The 25252-nt window shown below is 39.0% G+C and overlaps 2 protein-coding genes across 6 annotated transcripts in view; both read right to left on the bottom strand.

The window, feature by feature from the left end:
- Positions 1 to 501: 501 nt before the first annotated feature.
- Positions 502 to 14052, bottom strand: marveld2a (MARVEL domain containing 2a). Of its 4 annotated transcripts, none has more exons than XM_007577281.2 (10): positions 13900 to 14052; positions 12137 to 12188; positions 11296 to 11375; positions 8002 to 8979; positions 7146 to 7366; positions 5725 to 5760; positions 5456 to 5619; positions 4707 to 4878; positions 3652 to 3702; positions 502 to 2893 (listed from the first exon to the last, which is right to left on the bottom strand). In XM_007577281.2, the coding sequence occupies exons 4-10, from the start codon at positions 8960 to 8962 to the stop codon at positions 2774 to 2776; spliced, it is 1725 nt and encodes a 574-aa protein (XP_007577343.1). In that variant the 5' UTR covers positions 8963 to 8979; positions 11296 to 11375; positions 12137 to 12188; positions 13900 to 14052; the 3' UTR covers positions 502 to 2773. The 4 variants fall into 4 exon arrangements, with proteins under 4 accessions (XP_007577343.1, XP_007577344.1, XP_007577341.1 ...); XM_007577282.2 differs by having other exon boundaries at positions 11329 to 11375; XM_007577279.2 differs by having other exon boundaries at positions 12142 to 12188.
- A 3049-nt stretch (positions 14053 to 17101) lies between these two features.
- Positions 17102 to 25252, bottom strand: part of pi4kaa (phosphatidylinositol 4-kinase, catalytic, alpha a) — a 29730-nt gene continuing 21579 nt past the window's right edge. For both annotated transcript variants that reach the window (XM_016663664.1, XM_007577278.2), the window contains exons 37-54: positions 25071 to 25226; positions 23781 to 23860; positions 23506 to 23705; positions 22691 to 22778; positions 22438 to 22605; positions 22291 to 22344; positions 22101 to 22221; positions 21894 to 22023; positions 21725 to 21795; positions 20619 to 20691; positions 20343 to 20523; positions 20143 to 20247; positions 19411 to 19536; positions 19201 to 19321; positions 18890 to 19049; positions 18670 to 18759; positions 18485 to 18568; positions 17102 to 18322 (exon numbers count right to left, since the gene is read on the bottom strand). In XM_016663664.1, coding sequence (XP_016519150.1) covers positions 18271 to 18322; positions 18485 to 18568; positions 18670 to 18759; positions 18890 to 19049; positions 19201 to 19321; positions 19411 to 19536; positions 20143 to 20247; positions 20343 to 20523; positions 20619 to 20691; positions 21725 to 21795; positions 21894 to 22023; positions 22101 to 22221; positions 22291 to 22344; positions 22438 to 22605; positions 22691 to 22778; positions 23506 to 23705; positions 23781 to 23860; positions 25071 to 25226 — 2060 coding nt within the window. In that variant the 3' untranslated portion in view covers positions 17102 to 18270. The remainder of the gene's footprint in view (positions 18323 to 18484; positions 18569 to 18669; positions 18760 to 18889; positions 19050 to 19200; positions 19322 to 19410; positions 19537 to 20142; positions 20248 to 20342; positions 20524 to 20618; positions 20692 to 21724; positions 21796 to 21893; positions 22024 to 22100; positions 22222 to 22290; positions 22345 to 22437; positions 22606 to 22690; positions 22779 to 23505; positions 23706 to 23780; positions 23861 to 25070; positions 25227 to 25252) is intronic.

Genomic DNA, 25252 nt, shown 5'->3' with positions numbered 1-25252 from the left:
TTCTGCAACAGAAAAGCTGTTTTGAAACTACCAGTCATCTCAATTTACACAAGGCGGAAGAACGATCTTCTTAGCCAACCTAAAATGCTCAGGTTGCACATCATGCCACAACAATATTACTTAACAAATGTTATCTAAAATCCTCATGTGGTCTTAAGGTGGTGTTGCACTTTTACAAGGTTTTTTTTCATGTTCATGTGGTTCCAGGAACTGACGGTCTGATGGGACAACCCCCTGATTCCCAGCTGTTTTTTTTTTGCGTGCATGTGGTTCCAGGAACTGACAGTCTGATGGGACAATCCCCTACATCCCCGCTGTCCGACTGCGAGATCTGCTGTGCGTCTTCTGAATCTCGTGCTAAGATCGCAAGAGGGTTAAACACATTAAAGCTGCACCCATTTAAAATTTTGAATGGTCCTTTAAATAGAAATTAGATGGTTTTTCATTAATATTTGTCCATTATATTTATCAAAAAAAAAAAAAAAACAGCAGGATTGCATCTAAAGGGATCACGTGGTTACTTTAATTAGAGAACCGCACATTATCATTACATAGTTACATTTTCATTTAAACATTTAAAAAAGAAAACTATAGACGCTTAAAATGTTAAAAAGAACAGAAATCTAGATAAGCAAGATATTTTTAAGTGAAAAACAACAAAACATTTATTTTTATTCTATGAAATGGTAGAACAGCATTAAACATCAAACGTTCAATATACATATATATTTCTCATTAAAAGACAGAGCTGCATTAAAAAAGGGACAGTGTAGCAGTAAAAACAGTCCTCCCAGAAGTTAAAAGTTTTCAGGACTTTTTTTAAATAGACAACACAAACTCTGCCACAGAAATGAAGAGATAACCAGTGACAGTAATAAGGCAAACTTTTTTTTTAAAGATCTCAGTGATTCAGCGCAAACATTTTCACCTGACAGCAGTGCGTGTCGTGAAATTTTAAGGTTTGGCTACATTTGCAATCAGTCCTACAGTGTTTTATATATATCTATATAATTCATTGCATATTCAGACCACTTTTAAACAAAGAGCTTGTGGTTTTTCCTCACATTTGTTCACACCCAAGGACACGCACACACACAGTGCAGGGGTGGACTTTGAAACAAACCAATTCTTCCTATCAGCACTAATTCAGTTTATTATACCCTGAGAAAAGCTTTGCCTCAAAACAAGTCAGATTTCACAGCTGCAAAAAACAAAAACAAAACAACAATAAAAAACAAAACAAAAAAAAACACACCACCACATTTAAATTAAATGGTTTTTACCCATGGAGAGCAACTTTTCAGTTATTGTTATAGATTACTTCTTTTGGCCTTAATATTCCTTATTTTTCTGCTCATTTTTTATTACCATTGAAATTTAACTTCAACATGGATTACAGGAAGGTTGAACTTACTACAATGAAGTTTATTGTGAACTTGGAAACATTGGTGGCCATTTTAGAAATCATAAGATGAGGATCTACTTTCTCTACTGTCCAAACTTTTTCCACTGGGGAACAAAATCACCAAGATAAAATTACTCATTGGCTATTATTTTATTATGTTTGTAATAAAAACATTTTATAGTGAATTCTTTAGTTTTTAACTGTTTAGGAATAAATCAAACTCGCAATTTTTAACTGAAATAGGGTAGAAAAGAAACCATCGGCGGTTTGAAATAGAGATGTTTTACGTAGTAAAAGAACGATGTACGGTTCACAAACTTTTTGGGTTGAATATTTTCTACTTTGTTGGTCTAAAAAATATTTTAGTGTATTCCCAGCAAAAAAAAAAAAAAACAAAAACAAAAAAAACTTGCAGTATTTAGTCAAATTTAATATAAGGGATTCTTCTCACTGGTACTATCATGTTAAAATGTAAGCAATAAAAATGGCTAGCAAGAGATTTTTTTTTACCTAATATTTTTGATTTAAGAAGATATAAATTGGTCAATTTTTTTATTTTTAAGTGAAAAAAGGAATGAAATTTACAGAAAGTGTATCTCCATCAGCACTATATTATGCTGCATGACAAACTGAAGACAGCTGGTTAGTTATAATGGTAACCAAAAAAAAGTTTCCATACCAATTCTGTGATCATTTTAACTTTGCTTGAAAACATCTACCTGATTTGCAGTACTGTGACGTCACTTCTCTTCCCAGCACAAATAAATCATGTTTACTGTGGGAAGTCATAAAAAAATGTAATTGGAAGGCTGCTACATCTTCTCATATTAAACTTTGCTCATTGAAATCGTTAAAAAAAAAAAAATTAAATGGGGAAAATCAAGTCCCGATCTCTCCTAATCTGAAATAAAGCAGACACTTTGGAGTGCTACCAGGCACAATATCATTAAATCTAATTTGAAGTCTTCACAGACACGCGGTGTGTAACTTTATGTGCGCTACAGTGTGGTGAAATGTATTTGAATAACTCAACGAGTTGACTGTAGTGAAGAAAAGCTCTGAGAAGAGCTGATGTGGAGATTTTGTTTACCGTTACTTGTAACCGTGGCGACCAGCTGCTTTGAGAAGACTAACAGATCGCCTGATCACATGAAAACCAATCTGATCATCTTCAGGATTGATGAAGCATGTTTGCCCTTTTCATTTCCCACTTGTAAGCTTTAAAAACGCTTCTGACAGACAACAGATTTATAAAAAAAAGCCTCAGTAGCTGTTAGCGTCCTTTTTCAGTTTTAATCGGGCTTCGTTTGCCTCTTTAGTCCCATCTTCACCACTGGAGTCGCTCTGCCGCAGACAGCAGCTCTAGCTTTAGCTGTATCCGTCGTTCCACTCCATGACTTTGTCGTATTCCTGTATCCTCTGTTTGATGTGCGACAGTTTGCTCTTCAGATACTCGCAACGCTCCTTCTTCTCCAGGAAAGTCGGGTCCTGCAACAGAAACGTGAGTCACAGGGAGATTAAGCTCCAGTTTCCTCCTCGTTTCTTCGTACAGAACATAACAACCTTGCTCTGTGTGAGGATGGGAATCTGATACGTCTTCGTTCCCTGAGCTGCAGAACTTTGCTGTCCAGTTAAAATTCAAGCAGCAATCCACATTGTTCTGTTTTTTGTTTTTGTTTTTTTCATTTCAGAATGTAAAAATGTGGAAGCTTGTGGCACCTGGACCTGATGTTGGGCAAAACTTTAATCACAATATGCTTTTTTGTTTCGGTCGATGCGATATAGCTCAGCGGCTTTAATGATCTCAGGGTCAAGTTTAAGACAAGTGAGTTGACTATCAAACATGAAATTTTAAAAAGATTTTTAAAAAACTTCCATCGTAGCTCCGTCACTTTGAGCAAACTACATATTCTGTGTGTGGGAATCTGAAGACTTCTTACACGTTTATCTGATTTATTTTGTTCACTTGTGTGTAAGGACATACACTTTTAAGAAGGGGCGGGAAAGTTAGAGATGTTAAAAATGTATGATATGAGTTTATATTCCAGTCAAACATCACAGACTTGGAGTCACACAGACAGCTGCAGCTGTTCTGGAACCTTCACCTGATCTAGACATTTGATTTGGAGAACAACATTAATCTATGTGCAATGGATCTACAAAATGGGAGTTTCCACTTGCTTCACTACAGATAAAGTTGTGATAACCATCCAAACCCCACAGAGGAAGAAAGACACTGAGCTCACATTTTTCTTCTTCTGATACTCCTGCAGGATCCTGTTGATGCGCTCCACCTCCTGCAAACACAGAGGAAGAATTTATCCCAGGTGAGATGGTGACGGAGTGAAACTGTGTATGGAAATCAGGCGCAGTGAGACAGTATTCAAACAGCGGCCTGAATGGAGCCGATAAGGAATCTGAGGGTGGAGGTGGGGGGAGCAGGAAGAGGAAGTAAAAACAGAGGAAGTGACGGGACGAAGTAATGAGGCGCAGTTTGACAGCGCGGACAATGGAAGGAATTTTCCTGAACAAGGAGAGAGTTTGGTCTGCTCCCTGTTACCAACACATAAACACAAAGCAGTCAGAATGAAGCTCACTGGATTACAGTAGATCAACACATTCCCCATTATTTACTGCATCAGTGCTGTGAAAAAGTATTTGTCTCCTGAAAGATTTCTTGTTTTCCTTTTTCTTTTAATCACTCCCTACTTCAATATATGGAAAGCAGTTTCATTCAAAATTAGATAAATAAATACATAAAATTCTGTTATTAATTAATAAAACACTCAACTGAATAAATATATGTAGACGTCACGTGATCATTTAATTTAGTATTGGTAAAAAGTAATTTTAACTCCTGCTCTTCAGCAGAATTGTTTTAATTCAGGCATATTGGCGGGTATTCCAGCATGAACGGCCTATTTAAAGTCATGCCACAACTTATTTAACTGGATTTAAGTCCTCGGAATAAAAAGTAAGGAGCCATGTTGCGAGAACTGTCCTTTTTCATAAAAATAGAAAAAACAATAACCCTAAGAGAGACCTGCAACATATGTGGGCCAGAAAAAGTCAACAAATAAAGGAACTACCTGCAGCAACAAGAAGTGTGAAAAGGTCAACATGCAGCAATTGTTTAGTACAACCTCTTTCTGCAGCTTCACACAAATTAACATGATAATAATAATAAAAAAAACTTAGATTTTATGAGTTCTGTAGTTTGTGCTGTTCTGGAAAAGTTTAAACGTTGAAGAATATAAAGTCTGAGGACTGCATGTGTGTGTGTGTGTGTGTGACCAGTCACCATTTGGGTGCTGGGGTTCTGAGGCAGACTGCGCATCATGGTGTCCATCTCATCAAACTTCTTCAGCGTGGCCTGCACGTCGGCGTGGAGCTCCTTGTACTCTGCGTACTGGTCGTTGAACACGGCTCGGTACTGGTCCCGCTCTTCATCGGACCGGATCACTGGGTACTTTCTGCAAATCAGCCAACATCAGGAACATTGAAAACATGAGTGTTTTCATAATCTCACTTCTTTTATTGTTTGTTCTCATAAAAATATGTGTTATACATCAATTTTAGCATCATGCTAATCCCGACTGTAGCGATTCAATTCTTAGGGTGTGGAGAAGTGTCAGTAAATATCCGGGTTTTCTACATCCAGGAGATCACTGAGCAGAACATTATGACCGTCTATCTCCCCTGTGGCTGCCATACAAACTCAACAACACCTCTTTCCGGCATTAGTATGAGAGCAACAGATGTTCTGAAAATGTTTGTCTAGCACATTCCACTTTTAGTAAATTGGACTTAGATCTAGAGAACTTAGAGGGAAAGTCAACACCTCAAACTTGTGCCCACCTCTTATTCCTGAACCCTTTTTGCATTATGGGAGGCTGCACTGTGCTGCAGACAACAGCTAATATTATTTCTGCCAAAGTGAGTATAAGCTTATGTAGGTGGTACATGTCAAAGAACACCCATCCAGCTGTTTGCACTTCTGGTGCAAACTCCACTACTTCCCTTTTCTTTTGTGTTTACAGCAGTACTTACGCAAGATAATCAGGCACAATGACCGGCTTGGGGATATGACCCGACGGTATGGCTCCCTGAATGACCTTTGGAGGAAGTGGTTTGGGTGCAGCTTGGATGGGAACGACTGAGGAGCCTTGGACCTGCTCTGGGAATCTGGGGGCCGGAGCAGAATCTGGAACCGCCTGAGCAGAGAAAGGCAGCAAAATAAATGGGATTATAAAGCTCAAATGCACATCAATTGTGTGTTGTTTCTAAATGAAGGTGTTAGTTTCTAACAGCGTACTTACAAGTGACTGCACAACATGCATATCAGAAGGCACCATCTAAATGCACAAACGGGGAAGAAAATTGTTTTTTCTCTCGCAACAAGCAAGTTTAACACTTCAAAAGTCAACATGTTGCATAGAACCACTGCAGTATCTAAAGATACACAATATCCAAAAATCTTGTGCCGACAATTTTCAGAATATATTGCAGCTATTAGCTTTGACTAGGCCATTGTAACACTGGCCCATTGTAAGGATATGCGTTGATCTAACTGACCTGTGTGTTTATGGTGACTGTTCAGCTAAATGTTGAACCTCTGCTACAGTCTCAGGTCATATGCAGACTCTAATGTTTTCTTCCTGGACTGTCCCATAATTAACTCCATCAAATTTTATCATACGACGGCTCATTAGGGCCACGGTAGGAAAAAAGCAAAACAAAATGAAAAGGAGATTTCCACCAAAAAGCTTTGAGATTAGTCTCTGAAATTTTCTAGAAAAAAAACCCATCAAGGACACTTCTGAGTGTGAAAAGTAACAAATTTGCTAAAAAATTACATTTTCAGATTAATCTCAGAAATTTTCTAGGACATTTTCTGAGTTTCAAAAGCCCACTTTGACTTTTGACACTCAGAAATGTATTTTTTTTGGTTGTTTTTAGAAAATTTCTATGACTAATCTAAAAAATTCAGTTATTTTCCTTGTTTTTTTTCCCTAGAAAACAGCTGTATTTTTGGCAGAAAATTAATCCTTTTTATTTCTATCTACAGTGGCCCTATTACGCCGTTGTGCTAATGGCCCCTTTCAAATTTTAACTTGGAGCAATAAAAGTTGCAATAAAATAAAAGCAACATTGTCCTGACATTTACCAGCAAGTATAAACTTATATATTTATCTGCAATGCTGCAACACTGCAATGTTGCAGCATTGCAGTGGTCGCTTACAAAAGATGGTTGTAAACATCTCTTAAATAGATGTTTACAACTGGTTTGGTCTGTAGGTCAGACCAAACCAGGAAATTAAACCAATTGTCTGGTTTGAATGGTCTACATTTTATACAGAAATGCTAATAAAGTAAAAAATAATAAATACATGTTTGCTTTTTAGAGAAATAACAGTTTAAGTCAATCATAAGATTTCTGGAATCCCAGGAGACTTCAGACACTGTTTTAGTTTCCTTATCTGTTACACAGACCACACCTACTCATTCGCCTACAGTGGTGTGTGTGTGTGTGTGTGTGTGGGTGTGTGTGTGTGTGTGTGTGTGTGTGCGTGTGTGTGTACATTCTGTGATTAGATATGTCCTAACATCTCTGCAGATCTTGTTGAAATGAACTTCCACTAATAACAGGAACTACTCAGTAATTCCAGGAATCCCAGAACCAAGCCCAGCTACAGGAACAAACATACACACACGCACACACACCTGGCTGAGCTCTCACCTGCTGGCCGTACTGCTCCTGGTACCTGCGGGCGGCCTCGTGCCTCCATAGCTTGAGACAAACGATGGCCCCAATCAGATACACGACCATGGTGACAAAGAGGAAGATGATGGCGGCGGTCTGACCGGCTTCTACTCTGCAGAAGGCCCCGTTTATTGGGTTGTTGAAGCCCAGGTTGGAGCAGAGACCTCCACGATTGGTATCTGTGACATAGACGATGGCTGGGAAAGAAAACACGGTGGAGGTGTCATCATGACAGAAACTGGGGGGAAAATAAAGGTGCAGTTCCTCTAAAAGTAACAGGTTTATCCACAAACAGCTCTGCAGATCTGGGACTATTAGTTCATCTTTGGAGGAGTCTGATGAGGTAACCTCGAGTACAAGTTAGGGTCAGGACTTTAACTGTAATTTCCCTTAATTAGATACATTTTATCATTTACACAACGGAACACACCACACTTTAACTGGGAAATATTTTAAATGTCTAAAATAAAACACAACTGAAAACAATTAATAAAAACACAACGAAACCAGGAAAAAAAATAATTACTATGGATTAAATGGAAAGTGCCCCTTCAAAAATATTAATCGTCAGAATGGAAATTATTTATCTTATTTTAACTTATAATGCGATTAATTAACGTTGTCTCTATATTTAGCAACTTTTCAGACAGATTGGCTAGAAAACTGCCATTGGTGCACCACTAATCAAAATAAAATCAGTTTAAAGGACTGACTAAAATCAAACTAAAAAACAATCATGGTTCCAGAATTCACTTCTATTAAGAACAAAAAACATTTAATTAAATAAAAATAAAAATAAAAACACTAGACGTGTTACCCAGGTTAAACCTACCTGCCGCCATGTACAGTATGGCCAGAGCCAGGTTTAACACAAACTCGGTCAGAGGCCACCAGTTGGAGTCCAGCAGGATGGTGCGGTAGTACATGGTCATCCCCAGCACCAGCAGGATCACAGTCACCAGCCAGGCCAGTCCCGCCACCACAAGAACAAACGGAGTCTTGGGCCCGGAGTAGTACGATCCGCCATACATTCCTCCATATCCTCCGTACCCTCCTCCATACCCTCCTCCAGGAGAAGAGTAGCCGAACATGTTGTACCACTCATTGTCTTTGTGGATGTAAGCGCAGACGCAGGCGAACACAGCGGCCCCCAGCAGCAGCTCCACGCAGCCCAGGATCCTCAGTAGCCCCGCCCACGACTTCATGTAGCCATAACGCTGGTGGTACTCCTCCACCCGCTCGCTGTAGGTCAGAGCTGTGTGCTGTGTGCGGCCCGACACTGACCCATGGGTGTCCTGTCCGTTTAGAAGCTCCTTGGCGGAGTTGTAGCTGCTCCCGGAGCCGCCGTACGGGTCCCGGTAGGATCCGGGGAGGGACGGGGAGTGTGGTGGGGAGCAACGCACCCCCTCTGTGGTGCTGTTGTTGTTGTTGCTGGAGGACTCGGGCATGGACCACGCCTTCTTGCTGCTGCGGTTGCTCCCTCGGAAGAAGTTCTTCCAGGAGTCGGGGATGAACCGGTGGACTGGCTTGATGTCGATGGCGGGGTCCGCCTCAGGGTCGGTGTCCTGCTCGCTGTTGCTGGGGTCGAACTCGGGGCCAACGGGGGGCTGGTCCGGCAGAGGCGGAGGAGGGAGAGGGTCGGCGCTCTTGGCCAGATGGGGGGAACTCTGCTCCCTCAGGGGCTGCAGGTCGTACGACTCGGCCAGGGGTAAGGTCTCATGGGGAACCTGGTCATAAAACGGCGACTGGCGGACACGCTCAGTGCGTCCGTGGTAACCTCCTCCATAGGACATGAGGATGCTGATGGTCCCTGGAAACATCCACATAAAATGAAGAGGTTGTGCTGAAAATTTTTTATGACACAAACTACAGTTCAGCTACATGGACTGAACATTTTATCACAATATTTTGGGGTACTATTGTGATAACGATAAAAGTGACAATAAGATAAATATTTTTTAGGTAACCATATGGCCCAGCAACCCCTTTAGGAAACCAGTCACATAAAAACTGATTTGTATCACTAAAATGTGCATCGTATTATCAAATGTATTTATATCAACTTGTACGCCTTTATTGAGCAAATAGTGGAGAATGTTAGTAAAATGAACAATCCCAACAGTACAGACAGTCAAACATAATTAATTGGAATTTATTGGGACAATAATGAATCAAAATTGTATTGTGTTAAGAAATTTATCACGATAAATGAGAAACGATATGGTAAATGCCCACATCCTCCTACAAACACAAAATTAGTTCAGTTCAACGTTCAGTTGTTATTTTTAAGAGATTTTTGGAGAAAAGTTACTGGTTTTATTCTTACTATGAACGTCTTTATTTAGGTTTTAGTTTGTTTACCACTGTCAGTTTCAGTGTGGTCTCCTCTGTTTTCCTCTTTCCAGTCATTCTGTCATTTGCATAGAATTTGTTTTTTGCATGTTTGTCTCTCTGTGTACTAAGACAAAAGAGAATATAATACAGAGAAAGTCTGTTGGCATCTCTGAAAAAACTTTACAATAAGAAATTATTTTACTTATTCAATTGAAAAACTACTTATCTCAAAGGGAAATTACATGTCTTATCTAATCTCATCTTCAAAGATTTGTGATTGATGGTGATGCTCTGGGCTCTCCAGCAGCAGTCAGTCCTACAACGAGTCTGAAGAGGCCTCTGACTGAAGACAGCTGCTGTATGAAACTAACGGCTCAATATCAGGGCATCAGAGACGATATTTCACAGCAACATGTCCTGTATCATCATAGGACAGTCAGTTGTTGTCAAGCTGCTAATCCATCTAATTTGCTTTTGCTGCTCCTTTTTAAATCTCTGTCTGGTGAGACGTTTGTCTTTGTAATTATCACTTGTCATGTTACTTGCTTCTACTTGAGGAAGTTTTAAGCCTTTTTGATTGTGATAACTGATGAAGACTAACTCCAAAAACTGTCAGTATGATCGAAATTGTTACGTTTCAAGCTAATTTCCTCTTTACATCATTAATAATCACTATATGTACTTTAAAGTAGGATTGAATGAAATTATTACATATTGTTTAGCAGTGGAGTTCCACTACTGAATGCAGCTGACGTAGTGAAGAAGATTTTGTTTTATAATGTGGAAGCATTATTTTTTATGCAGTTTGTTTTTGTGAAGCCCTTGAAGAATGCACTAACATTTGTAGTAATTTTTAAATATTTTTTATCATCATTATCATCATCACAATAATCAGAAACAGAATTCATTTTTATATATTATTAATAAATACCTTTAAGTGATTCTGTCACAATAAGCAATTAATCAATAACATGATAAGTTGAAATGAGCTCAATAATTTTCACTTTGATTAATATTTTTTGAAGAGCAATTTTGATTACAGAGAATTGATAAGCCATTTCATTTATGCTTTCAGTAATGTGTGTGTTTGATTCTGTTTTATTAATTGTTTTTGGTTGTGTTTTATTTTGGATATTGAAAATATCTTACAGCTTCATCGTAAGTGTTCTTTACAAAATTAATGATTATTGGTCTTTGAGAGAGCAAATTTGCATCATTAAGCCATTATCAATACATCAGTTTAAAATGGTCCCATAATAACGATATTATTGTTTATCACAATAATTCCTGGAAAAAATTGTTGTCCAACAAAATCTGTTATGGTGACAGGACAAGCTGTAAGTCTCGTCCCTATTAGTATATTTATCTACTGACATAAAAGATTTAACAACTGAAACTAATATTGCATCAGGACAGGCAAATAAGTAGGAAATACGAGAAGAAGAAACCACCGGATAAAGATTAAATGCCAATCATTCTTGCAATAACTATGGAGTAATCAACACAGCTGCTAAGAGTCACCACAGAAAACACCCTTCAGCCAAAAGCCCTCATGAGTGAAGATTTGTCCCTCCATGCAAGCTGGGGCAAGAATAAATTTTTGTGCTGCAGCTAAATAAAAAGGAATTAATTCCCACGGTGCTGTTGGAATTGCCACGCATCGTTTCCAGGAATGTTGCACTTACCGCCGGCATCAGGAATCAGCACAAAAATACATTCTATACAACCAATCAGACGAGTCCGGAGTATGAAGAGGGTTAAAAAAAACAAACCAAAGAAGGAGCTTCAATACCTCTTTCACACGCAGTCACTCAACACGACTTACATTGGCTTGCAGGTCAGTATGCAAACCTTGTATGAACGCAGAATCACCTGTAGAGACAAACAAGCACTAATGAAGACAGGAAAAACAAACACTGAAACATCTGTCCTTCTGATTCACTTCGACGTTCACTATCCAGGTCAGTCATCTACACATGATGACTATTTGCTTTGGTTCAAACCAAGCATGACTGTATAAAAGGGCATGATTGCACATGGGATTTCCTATGCACCCTGAATGCAACACAGGTGTGCAGCTCGATAGCCTCAATGTGTGGTAATTCATAATATCAGACTTTAAGTTTAGTCAGAAGTAAGATGCCGGTTTATTTAGCTGTATTGTGTATTTAAGTACAACTTTGCTTCATCTCTATGTTTATGTTGTAAGTGTGGTTCTAATTAGCTTGTAATATTCTGTTTTGTTTACAGAAACCACACACACACACACACACACACACACACACACACACACACACACACACACACCCACATGTATGCACATTCTGGCGACTTTCTACATAAAGAGAGTGAACTTGAATTGGACTCCCCGTGATCTGTTCTGGTCGGACACTCTGAAGCGATCGCTGCCAGCTCAGGTCTAAAGTCTTCTCAACAATGACACTGAGGATTTAAGTAGTTGCTTCAGAAAATGCTGATCAATAAAATGAATTGATTGACTGCTGTTTGGATAAAAACGACTTGTGACGTCACAGGAGTAAATCATTTGAAGATGATGAAAAGGAAACAGTGACTGAAATTATCCCACGATAACCAAAGTATGCAGAATAGTATTTTTTTTTCTTTTAACATACTGAACCTTGAAGCAAATGGGGTACAGTCAACTCCAGGAACCGCAGCAGTCTTCTAAAAAAAAAAAAAAAAAAGAGAAAGAAAACAATCTCAAAACTAGTGTTTCAATACCGGATTGAAACAATTTTTTCCACTTCCCACACCAATGCAGATAATTTCCGAGGTTTAGTATCAGCCGATATCGATCTGATACAGAAAAACATGTAAAAACAACTTTAATTTGTTCAGTCAGTGCAGTTAGGAGTAGAACAGACAATGTTAAATAAATAGTAAAGAATCTGAGCCTGACGAAAACAATAAGTGGACGAACTCAGGCAAACATGTAAAAACATCCATTCAAATGATTCAGAAAGTGCAAATAAGAGTTTTAAATAAAATGTAAAATAAGCAATAAAGCATGGAATTGGACTGAATTCTATGCTTATTAATAAGCACAGAATTATGCTTATTAATGATTAAGTAATATCGGACAGTGCATCTCTGAAACACTAGATGAACAATATGACCACATGTTGTCATTCCATCATATCAACAGGAGACATCGAGATCCAAAGGGCGTTAAAATGACTTCAACAGCAAATAAGCTGTGGTTGAAACATTTTACAACACTTTATGACAACTACCCACTTCAAAAATGGTTAGTGTGACAGGCAGAAGCATAGTCTGTTACAAATCAATGTTGCAATATGTTTACATAATTAATTTCATTTACTGTAGAAGTCGGACATGATTCCACTGATCTAACCACGTTCCTGTCGCAAATCAGAAAACCAGTGTGTTTTGCTAATATGGTCAGGCTAACTATTGTTACTTATTTCAAGTGGATTTTTCAGCATTTTATACCTATAAAATATCTGTGCACTTGCTCACACACAAGAAAAGTTATTTTCAAGCAAAAACCTTTTCTAACACATCTGTTATCACACTAAGCTTTCAATGGATCTTTGCTGCTGTTTTTTTTTCATTAGAAAATATTTTAATTTGTCTAAAAGCTGAATTTTGGGCTTTCATTAAATGTATTATCATCAACATAACAAAAGTAAATAAAAACGTTAAATTTATAACTATCTATAGGAGTTTTACCTTTTCAACTGGCTTCCTAACTTTGAATTGATATTACAACCTGTATTTATCAGAAATATATATAGTCTTCTTTAAAATGTTGTTTATAACTTTAAAATATGATCATATGCCAAACTTAAGTTTTCAAGCTTTTTTTCCCCTTTAACTTCTTAAAATAATAAAAATATTTTTAATAATAGGTATTAGTAGAAATGAAGTTTAGTTCATGGTGGATTTTTTTTCTTCCAAGCAAATAGAATAAAAATATACCAAAACTTCCAAACTTATCCCAACAACACAAAGCAGAAAAAGCCCAGCATGCTTCTGTTTCCAGAATAATCAGAGCACTGTGTGCAGTAGAGGAGGCCTGTGATAACAAATAAACCTAAGGAGGCAGCGGCTGAAACTCTGCAGGAGTAAAAGGTCGGCGAGACCCTGTTTTAGCTGCATTTTTTAACTCATGACGTATTTAATGTCTGTTTCCTTGTGTAAAAAGCGTTACATTTTAACTTCGGCTAATTTTATAGCTTTTATCCGGTAAAAAGGGCGGCGAAGGAGTGAATTTCACTCGAAGTGGCCGCGAATTAACGCAGCGTCATTTTTACAGCTGACTTTTTAACTTTTAATAGTCCTTAAAAAAGCCTCTTTGTTTGTGTCCTCTCCTCCGTACCACCGAAACGATGCTGGAAAGAAGGTCTCTTACCTTATTCACTTTGCTTCGTTCCCCACTTCTTGTTTCTCCCATTTCAGTAACATTAAACCGCAGGTTTCTCTGTACTGGACCATGTGACCCGCCCATCCCTTTGACGTCACCGCGCAGAGGGGGAAGTTTACCTGTGGCAGAGTTTCAGCATAACACCTGAGAGCCGCACACACTCACTCTGTGACTCAGTCAGCTGTAAATAAGCACCTGAATAAAATGTTCCCATATCTGAGCCACAGTAAGAGCTCATACAATGTGCCGTCATAAATACAAATGAGACAGAGGAATACACGAAACCCATTTTCTAAAGACTTTCTGTTTGTCGTCCTTTCAAAAAAACCCAAATTTGTAAGATGCAGACCTATAGTAGATACCCTGTCAAAAAGATTGTGGTTTAAATATTAATTGATCAGATTAATAGGTATGTTAAAATTATTTTTTGTGGTAAAATTTAAGAACCACAATGTAATTTTGTACATTTCAAAACAAATACATCAAAAGGTAAGAGTGAGAGAATAAAGGCAGTTTCTTATATAAAGACAAAATAGAACCTAATTGTGTAATATTCTCTGTATGCAAACTTCATACTATCAGAAATGATAGTCAAAAGTAATTGATAAAGAAATTGGGAACTTAGCATCATTCCACAAAATTTTATAAGTTTTTTCTGAAGGCAGTCAGGGACACAAAGTTGACTAAAAAGTAAATCGCGGGTCAAAAATTAGTGAGAAGGGTGGAACCACGTGGCTGAGGAAATCCATCACATAAGAAGCACCAGTTCTCAACGCAGCCGTCCCAGGGGTTCGATTCCCAGTCCTCCACTTCTCCTTGTCAAACTACTAACGAATAGAGGCCACTACAGTGCCCAAAAAATAAATAAATAAATAAAAAAAGAAGGGCCACACTGCAGTGAAAATTTTCACATTTATTGCGGAAATAACTACAGTTTTAGAAAGCAGACCATCTAAAAGGTGCAATGATACATAAATATACCGAGCAAAACAAACACACTGACGTCTGCACAGAAATCTTCATAAGGACATTTATTAATGCATTTCAGACATAATATCTTAAAGCTGTGAATCTTATTGCATCTTTTGGTGTGGCATATAGATGTAGATAATGCCATCAGAATGAGGTCAATAACATGTTTTGGAGTGTGAAAAAACACAAATCAGTCTAAAAGCTTTCAAGCTTTCTATCCGACCCTGATCTGAGAAACACGCCTTAAAGATCGTCCCTCTAAACACCCTAAAACTCCACTGGTCCTCATGAAGATACCTTTACAGACAGACACACACACACACGCACGCACGCACACACACACAAACAGTAGACATGATGAATTTCCTTTACATCTCAAAAACATCTCTCTGATAACAGCAGAGGTGAACACTTCAGGTTGATTTGCAAACACAACAGCAGCAGGAAGACAGCTGCAGAAGTAGACACACAAGCGCGCGCACGCACGCACGCACGCACGCACGCACACACACACACACACACGCACACACACACACACACGCACACACCCGGCAATGTAACAGAGGGAGATACAATACAACACTCAGACGAAGCGTCAGTACACAGAAATATATTGCATAAATTGAGTCTTTTTCTTCTCAAGTGTTACTACAGCTTTTTCTACCGAGGGTAGGATAAATGGCTTGTATCAGGTAATATCATCTTGAGCTCAGTCTTCAAGAGGCTTGATTTAAATGTAAAGACACATAATGAGATATAAGGAATGTTTCAAAACAGCAAGCACTGATTCTGACTAACTTCACTGGACACGAAATAAATGTAAAGACAGACCCTGAAAAACTGAGTCATTAAGGGAAAAGGAGAAAAAAAAAGACATTTAGGGATTACTGAAAAAGAAATCTAAGGGAATATAACATTAAAATTTCCGAAATTTAAGAGGGTAAACCTGAAAGAAAAGAAAAAAGTTGCAAAAATGCTCACTCTTTCTACAATTAGAACTTGTGCTTTTTCATCTGTTCTGTATTTTGCAGCTGTATTTTTAATGCAGGCTCAGTATTTTTCTGTAGACGGAAGAAAAACAGCTTTAACATGACAGCTAATGGAACATGATTGTTTCAGGAAATGTGTTTGGACATCCCGATTTAGCGTATGTGGTACATTTGCAGCTCTTTATTTTCCAAATTATGTTATGCCCTTTAGAGAGAGTTGTTACATAGTAATGCAGGAGATTGTCAATGACTTTGTAACGGCATAAACTTGTAACAATATGCATTTAAAAAACTTTAAACATTTGCTATATTTGTCATGTTGAATACTGTATGAGAAGCATCTGTAAATCCATAAATATTTCTTTCTGATCATTCCAAACTTCAGTTTTTATTTGCCATAATATATGCTGATCAGGCTAAAATCAAAGGGACTCGTTGCATGTAGTTATTTAAAAACATGTCAAACATGTTTGAAATAAGATTGGACCTTTTTCATTTTAAGACGGGGCTGTGATAAATCCAGTTTCGTTTTTTGGCTTGTTTCCATGAGGCAGCGCCACCTGCTGCTTATGTAATAAGCATCAGCGTACTAGGAGGAAATGCATCTTTGCATTTCACATTACTGACTTTTCCAAGTATGGATAAGGATCTGCAAAGCCATGATTTTGTCCTTGTCTGAGGTGGTTTATGTTGGGCAACTTGTCTCTTTTTCCAACTTCCAACTTAAAAGTTTCATAACTTTTAAACATCATTGTTTTTGCTTCAGGTAGAAGAGATGAAAAAATGTTTAGTTGAAGAAACTCTGAACTGTTGCTGGAACATTATTGTTATTTTACCTGTTAATGCTTTTTGATAGTATTCTTGAAATAATAAAAAAAAGCTCTCGCCCAGAGTATTACTCCTGTTGTCAATGTCCACTCACTCAGTGTGACTATTTCACCCATTTCTTATGACATTTCACTAGTGACCTCAGATTTATAATGATGTATTTAGGAATACAATGTTAATAATAATAATAATACACTTGATGTAAAGTGGCGCATTTCTGATGACCACTGTGACCGGTGCTCTGAACCTACATCTTAGTGGAACTAATGCTAAAATTGTAAGTTTACGTTTCGTAGCGATGCACCACTCAACCGGTCAGTGGTCAGACTTGGATCAAAATGGTGAAATAATAAAAAAAACCTTTTTTCTCCGAATTCAATAAATGCAATCAACCAACAGCATCTACTTTAAAGCACTTTGTTTTGAGTTTACTCACAAAGTTGCAACAATATTGTAATTTCTGTTGGGTTTAACACTACCTCTGTCAAAACACTGACAGCACATTTCCCTGCTATTTTCCAAAAACAAACAAAAAAAGAAAACAGTCATAATTGGAATCGGTATTGGCCGGGAAACGTCTGATCGGTGCATCTCTAATATCAGTCTTTGAGAATTTGCGATAATATTAGTAACGTTACAATGTGTCTCACACAGAAAGGTAAAACAATTCACTCTTGAGTGTATTAGTGCCGCTGTTTTTCTTAATGCCAGTACTCTACAGACATTTCATACCTAAAAGATTACATCCACCAAATCTGCAACATCTGAGCTAAAAACATTTTGGAAAGTGGAAGTAGCAGCAGAGCCCTGAAAATTCAAGTTATGGGTTGGGAAGTTCCTGTAGTGGAAAACTGCCTTTTTGTAATGGGTGTCCATCAACACTGACATCAAAACGTGCGACACGAGGACGAGGTTCGCTGTAAAACCCTGGTGAACGTAAATGTTAACATCTAACTATGACTGAAAAAGCTGCCTGTGTGACTCTACAGTAAATATTCTACAGTACACACTACTGTAAAATCACAGCTTATTGTCTTAATACCTTTAACTGACTACAGATTACTTTTAGAATAAATGTGGACCGACTCTTGTAATGATATATATGTATATATATATTTTACCTATATAACAACTTCAATTCATGTTCTTCTAAGTCTACAATACTATCTGGATTGTTTTCATCTCTAAGGAATCTACTGATCTATTGCTGATCTATAAAGTGCATTAAAGTGGGTAACAGCACAGCAACACCATGACAACAACAGAGGTTCCTGCTTTGACGAGCAGAAACCGAATCCCTTTTTGACCTCATTCTCCAAGTGTAAATCTTTAGTGTTTGCTGGTAAACTAACAGAAAACATAGCATCAAGACAAAAGTTAAAGGGTAATCAGATCCCTGTCGAGAAATTCTCTAAAACATACATGGATATTATTATAAAATCATAGTGTGCAGAGTAAAACTGGAGGGTTAAAGTGCCCAGTTGCTGTCTGGTCAGGTCCTCGGTAATGATCGTCCTACAGATGCTGCTGTGGATTCAGTCAGGGGGAGCGGAGTTCTGCTGGACGGCCTTCAGTAAGGAATCTGGTTCTGGTAGTACTGCAGCATGTCATACGTTTTGCTCCTGTTCAAAAGAAACAACAGACAACAGATGGTAATCCATAAGGGGAGTTTCATGTTGGTTGTCATTGTAATGAACGGGACAGACAACGTTCTGGGGTATCTGCAGGTTTCAGCAAGTCAAATTTAAGACTTAAATTTCTGACACTACTGATGTTTTTCTCACCTGCTACTGAGGAAACAACTCTGGATGACTTTTATCATGAATGCTGCTGCTTCTTTCTCACTCATCTGCGGATTAAAACGTCCCCTGAAAAAGAAAGAAATGAATTATGGAATAATAACACACAAAATCTCTAAAAGTTCTGACCTGCAACACAAAGAATTTGCATCTATGTGAGTTTTACTAACTTAAGAAGTTTGATGGTCTGTCCTCTGAAACATGGCAGCCCCGTGTCCAGCATGAGGGTCACCAGGGAAACCACTGCATCCATGTAAGGCCTGTGAAGATAGAAAAAAAACAAAATGAAAAAGGAACAAAAGGTCAACATCTGCAACAAAACCCAGCTGACAGAATAAAAACAACTTATTAGCGTGTAAATTAGTGAGTGTAAATCTGGATGTTTCTTACCGCACAGCCAGATACCCTCTGACACACATCTCCATGAACCATTTGAAAGGCGTAGCCTCCATTTTTCCTCCCATGATCATCACCATCTCGTCTGTCAGCTTGATGTCTGGCTCCCAGCCCAGGTTGCCGCCTGGGGAGCTCTCAAACATAAATCCGAAATCTGGATAAAACAAAATAATTTATCCAAAATCACTTTTAAAAAATGACCTTCAAATGTGACAAATTATTCTGTTGGTCCATGAAAGCTCATCTACACAGAGCGCAAGATTATTGTTCATAAATAGGAGTTTCACAGGAAGCAGCTTCCGTACCAATGTGGATAAGGTGACCCTTGCTGTCCAACATGATGTTGCCGTTGTGTCTGTCTTTGATCTGCAGCAGGAACAACAGGAGGCTGTAGGCGGCCATACTGCGGATGAAGTTGTACCGAGCCTGTAGGAAAAGAGGAGAGGAGTTAAATAAAAGAGGAAAAACAAACAGGACAATAATCAAAACAAAGTCAGATATTTCAAACTCCAGACCTTCTGGAAGGCCAGAGTGGATTCATCGCCGTACTGGTTACGGAAATAATCGTACATCCCAAAGTCTGTCTGGCGACCGAGCTGGTCCCTGGATTTGCAGTCAGGGATGCATTCGATTACACCGCACTGAGGAAAGGAGCATCAGTCCAAATCAATCAAGTTCTCTAAACTTAACTAGAATTCAGCAGCATGAACAATGGAGACGTTCAACGTTTAGAAATAAAGACGGCAGTCTATGCTTTGACTACATCTCATAAATACTGTTCCAATTCAGACAAACAGGAGATCAAAGTCACTGAATCTGAAATGCCAAAAATAACAGATAAATATTTGGTACGGATGAACCGATTTCAAAATTTGGATCAATATCAAACATTAATATTATTACTGGGTATCGAATCAGATTTACACTGTGCTGATGTTAAGTCAAACAGAAAGGGCTGAGCTTTTCACATATTGGTGTTTTTGCATTTAAGGTAATAAAGTGTGCATTTTCTCATGTAAAAGTGGAACTGAATTATTTGTTCATCTATATCATTTAATGTTCTAATATTATTGCATGAAATAGGCTTAAATGGTTAAATATAAAATCTGCAGAATGTATCGATTTTTTTTATCTGATTAACTGATAAATTGTTGGAATAATTGATAGAATAAATCGATTACTAACATAATTGTTAGTTACAAAAATAAAGAGAGGTCTTGAAAGAATAGTTTCAGAAAGTGCGTTACCCCTGGCGCCGTGGCAACCACTCTGTAGGGAAAGACAAACAGGTCCAGACCCACCAGCTGGAAGATGTTCTTAAACAGCCCAATAATCTGCAGAGCCAGCATGTCCTGGAGGACGGAGAGCATCACAGAACGGTCAATAAAACTTCAGCCACTGCTGATAGTCTGGAGATGTACGCATTCAGCTGAACAGACAGCCGTACCTGTCTGCAGTCATCTCCCACTTTAAAGATGGCCGCCTGCCAACAAACCCTGCGTGATCCGTCTGGATTGTCCTCTCCGTCTTCCACGGAGTCGGATGGACAGCGGAGACCCTCCCTCTCCAGTTCGCTCACCCCGCAGCGCTTCACCTTAAACTTGGCCAGATAGGGAGCTTTGGCAGCGCTGAAAACACACACATGCACACACACACTTATGAAATACACACAGGAAGCCATGGGGGTAATGAAAACATATTCTGCAACATAAGATATAGTTACCTCTGCATGGGGGTTCCAGACTTGTAGTCGATGTCCAGCACTATGGCTTCTGGATTACTGGGTAGGTAACAACCTGGAAGATGTAAAGAAGATGGATAACTCAGGTTTCTATGTTCTCATGTTTATTTCTATTGCTGCAGTGAGAGGCAGTTCATTTTCCATCCCTCCTGGGGATGTTGTGTGAGGTTTGGTTATTTTTTTTATTACTTGTTAAAAGTTTTCTGGATAAAATACACACTGGATATTTTAGAAGAGACAAGTTGGAAGAAGAAAAGAAGCTTGTTGGATAAAGTAAAAGTAAAAGCAAAGGGTGCAAAGGCTTTCCAATGTAAAACATTGGTTTTGCAGACTGAAAACCAAAGTCAGACTAATTCGGTGTCGGTCATTTTGACTGACAAAAAGAAATCCAGTCAGAATCTATTTTTACCCAGCAACTTTTAAAATGAAATTAATGACATATTGAATTACATTTAATTTTGATTTGGTTTAATTAACATTCAACAAGCTGAAGAGAGCATCCACATAGTGCCATCACACAAGAAGCAAGTTTTTCTCTGGACTTCAAATATCCAAAATAAATAAACAAAACAATATTATTAATAAAATGAACATTGAAGCCTCTGTAAAAAAAAATTGTCCTTCAGAAAAGAGGCTGGTTGAGACCAATGAACCAAACTGAATCATGCAAACAGAAATTACTAAGCTTGTTTTAACTTATGTGATAAACTGACTTACTGCAACGGGGTTAAACCTACTTATAAGCCTTAAAGGGGCAGTAGCATGTACTGGAAACTGCAGCTCTAAGGAGGAGCTTCAAATTGAAGGCGGGGCTAGATCCAGTCAGGCATTTTGCACAGCTGAATGGTTGCTAAGGGAGATTAAAGGGTTTCTTAAACATGCATGAAAGAATGAAGGCAACTCTCCAGCTTTGTCTTTGATGAAGGAATAACATTACAACATGGTGTAAAACTCACGAAAGTCAATTTTACATCATACTGCCTCTTTAAATGGAAATTTTTTTCATGGTTTCAGACATAATATTTCTTTGAAATCAGAAACAAAGTTTTGGATCCATCCCAGAGAGCCTGTAGGCGATAGCAGGTTACCTGGCTGCACTTTGATGTCCGACAGCGCTTTGAGACAAGCTCGTTTTCTCTCCTCTCCCTTCGGAACCGGCCTGAAAACAAAAAACACAAACAAAACAGATTCATCTTAGCTTCTCAAACCATTTTTTATCTTGGCAATTTGACAGCGAAGAGGTTCGGCTGCTCTTACTTGATGATGGCGGACACGTTGGTGATCTTATTAAAGAAGTCAAACTCTCTTTGGTAGAAGTCTTTGGCCGGACCGGACAGAGAACCCATGATCTCCTCCACCATCTGCTCCAGCAGCTCCCCGATGTCGGCTACACGGAGAAATGCGTCAACAAAAAAGCCACGGCATGACTCCTACGGTCTGCTCCGGGTCGACGATGTGACTCACGATCTTTCTGGTGTCCCTCCTCATCCATGAAGATGTTGGTCTTCATGTTCCAGATGAACTGATGAGCGAGAAGCTGAGACTTCTGCGCCGCCCACAGGATGTAATCCCTCACGTAACCCATCTGAACGGAGAGAACGGCTCATACCCATGTCTTTCCACGATGGTTGAGAAGGTATTTAACCATGTTTACCTTGTCATAGCGAAGCGCTTGCACAATCTGAGGAATGTAGAACAAGATGGCGTCCTACGGAGATAAACAAAATGTTTTGCTGTAAAAAAAAAGAAAAAAAGTAGGACCTTTTTCTACTTTTCTAGATTCCACAGATGCATGACCTACCGGAGGAAAGGAGCGCAGCACTTTAACTCCATACTGTGCAGTGAGAGGATGAGGAGGGTACATGCTGCTGAAGTAGGACAGACCCGTGGGCGGGTCAGCCGGAGCCCAACACAAGATGTGGCTCAGCTCAGGGGAGTCGGCGTCGATGGTGTGCCAGGTCACCAGGAACTGACGACGGACAGTGAGGAAAACATCCACGTTTTAAAACGCTGACGTTTAATTCTCCCGATCTAGACTCATTGATGGTTCGTACCTTTACGGCCTCGGGTACGTTGCTCACCGCTCCGGGGTCCAGCCTCACCAGCCGGGTCACTTCGGCAACGATGGCATCGTTTTTAAACCTGGGAGGGAAAAGAGGCAGAGCAGGAGAATCACATCAAAGCGTGGAGGATTATTTAGCTTTAACAATAACTGTACGGACCACCGGGGGGCAGCAAACACAACTTTCTATTGAGACGCTTGTTTTTTTTATTTAATGAATTGTTTCTTTTGTTTGTTCTATGATTGATCTTTTGATGCATATTTCTTGCTTCTCTCACAGAAGCCATAAAATACAAACTCAAAGTTTGACTCTAGATCGCAAAAAGAAAGAAAGAAATAAGAAAAATGGTAAAAAGAAAAAAAAAGTAAGAAGGAAAGAAAGCATGAAAGAAAAAAAAGGAAGACACAAAGAATGAAAGAAGGGAAAAAAGTGAGAAAGGAAGAAACAAAGAAACAAAATGTAGATATTTAAATATTTTAAAGACTGGAAACAGTAATATTTTCTGTCTTGTTTAGTCAGAAAATTCTTAAATCTAATTCCAGACTTTTCCAGACTGTGCAGGAAACTTGTCCAGAGCCTCAGCTCAGAGTGAAGTCTATGGCTGTCCAACATATCGTAATTATAATGGCACCGCAATAACAGTGTGAGCATGCTGATGTCATATTTATCCAGTTGGACTGAGTCTAATGGCAGGTTTTGTTGGGTGTTTCATGAACCTCCACCCTTTAGGAGCAACAATAAACATTTATTTGCTTTGCTCTACAAAGATCTCAACTTGTTTTATCAATTCAAAAACAAATGTCCACCTTGTAGGTAACTGCATAGCCAGGTATGGTGCGATGCTCCAGGCCAGATTGACGTTGTCCTTCCACTGTTTCTCCGTCAGGCTGATGTACTTGGACCTCCAGTTGGCGATGCTGGTCTCCACCGACTGCTCTGTGGCGATGGCCAGCTCCTGAGTGGAGAGCGGGTTGTACCACGTTGTCAGACGCTCAATCTCACTGGCCTGTCGAAAAAGACGAAGAGAGTGAACATAGGAGCTGCACGAAGAGACGCGGTCAACGCTGTCCTCCGAACTCACCAGCAGCGCCAGCAGCAGAGTCCGGCGTTTCATGTAGTACTTGTGAAGCTGAGTTCCTCTGTTGCTCTTTTTAGACGTGCCTTCAAAAAAAAATTTTTTAAAATGAAAAAAATAAAAAAGCAGAGAAAGTCAAACCTGGGAGTTGATTTTGAGTCTTTCACTCGAAAAGGTCCGTCTACTTGTTGGTCCGTAAAACTTTTTGAAAACCTTTGACTTTTCAGAGTCAGATAAATCTCGTTTTTGGACTAGTTTTTCCTGAAGAATGGAAACTGCAAAACAATGATGCACACTTTGATATCGGGTGTTGATCTCCTTAGGCCACAAACTCTTTCACTACACAAATACACGTCACCTAAACCACTTTTTTTTAAAGCTCTTGTTGGCTCTAGAGGCCTTTATTTGACAGCTGTCAGACAGGCAAAGTCATTGGGCTGGGACTTGAACCTGTGAGGTCTCCATACATTGGTTACGCTTTATCCCGGCACCACCACCGTGCCCAGAATAGGATCACTTTAGAAGTGTCCAAACCTTTTAAAGTGTGTTTCCATAACAAATGTGTGCACAGCTTTGTCTATATTTAGCTAATGTAAAAAAAAAAAAAAAAAAAACAATTTTGCAATTGCGGTGTTTCCACTGAGTAAGAAAGGTAATTAAAATTACACGTCAGTAAGTCACTAAAAAACATGCCAAACCATGAACCTCCTACTATAAACTGTGTTTCCATTACAAATAAGCGCAAATCTCTGTCTATATTCGGCTAATATTGGAAAAACGCAGTTTTGTAATTGTGGTGTTTTCATTACATAAGGAACTTAATGCCCAACCACAGGCTGGAGTTGCAAATTAGCTGTAGTTATATTGTCTTGTTGCAACACATCAGTTGCAGTGTTGATCCGTTCTGTTTGTTCCTGTCAAATAGACAAATAAATGGAATGAAAATTAAAACCACACATGAATAAGCTTCCTCACACAACAAGTCATTAAAAAACATCCTCCAGATACTTCCTGTCTTCTTCATCTGTTTGCGTCGTGTGATGATAGAGTGTTCCCGTTGCAGTTTTGCAAAATGCACCAATATTGATATGGTCGAAAAACCACCTCATCCTAACGGCAAACTAGAGTTTTTTTTTTTTTTCCCCACAATTGGTGTGTTTCTACTGAGCTAACATAGTTTCTAAATGTCAAATTGTGCAAATATATGGTCAAAGGAAACATAACTATTGTAGGTGATGGTTTGCGTTGCATGAAAAGGTTGAATTAGTTCCCTTTGTGCGATTGGTAACACTGTACCTGACTTCTTGGATGTGGTGGACATCCCACTGGACAGAGGGTAGGTGTTGATCCAGCCCTGGGCGCTCTGCTGGGATCGGGAGCTGGAGTCCACGTTGCTCCTCAGGTCGGCGGCGTTCATCACCGACAGGCTGTTCAAGGACGGGTCCTGATTATCTGTCCACAGACAAACGGAATCAGGA

This window comes from Poecilia formosa, unplaced genomic scaffold (assembly GCF_000485575.1).
Source record: "Poecilia formosa unplaced genomic scaffold, Poecilia_formosa-5.1.2 Scaffold436, whole genome shotgun sequence".
Taxonomy (NCBI): domain Eukaryota; kingdom Metazoa; phylum Chordata; class Actinopteri; order Cyprinodontiformes; family Poeciliidae; genus Poecilia; species Poecilia formosa.
Note: the sequence above shows the minus strand (reverse complement) of the source record. Positions and strands in the feature narration are given on the sequence as shown.

What these genes read in the sequence shown, in the direction of transcription:
- marveld2a (XM_007577281.2), bottom strand. Translation starts at nt 8,962, where the DNA reads ATGTCCTATGGAGGAGGTTACCACGGACGCACTGAGCGTGTCCGCCAG. An exon ending in ATTGTGCCTGATTATCTTGC is followed by an intron (nt 4,879 to 5,455) that starts GTAAGTACTGCT and finishes GCTGATTTGCAG; the next exon opens with AAAGTACCCAGTGATCCGGT. An exon ending in AGTATCAGAAGAAGAAAAAT is followed by an intron (nt 2,894 to 3,651) that starts GTGAGCTCAGTG and finishes TTTCTGTTGCAG; the next exon opens with GACCCGACTTTCCTGGAGAA.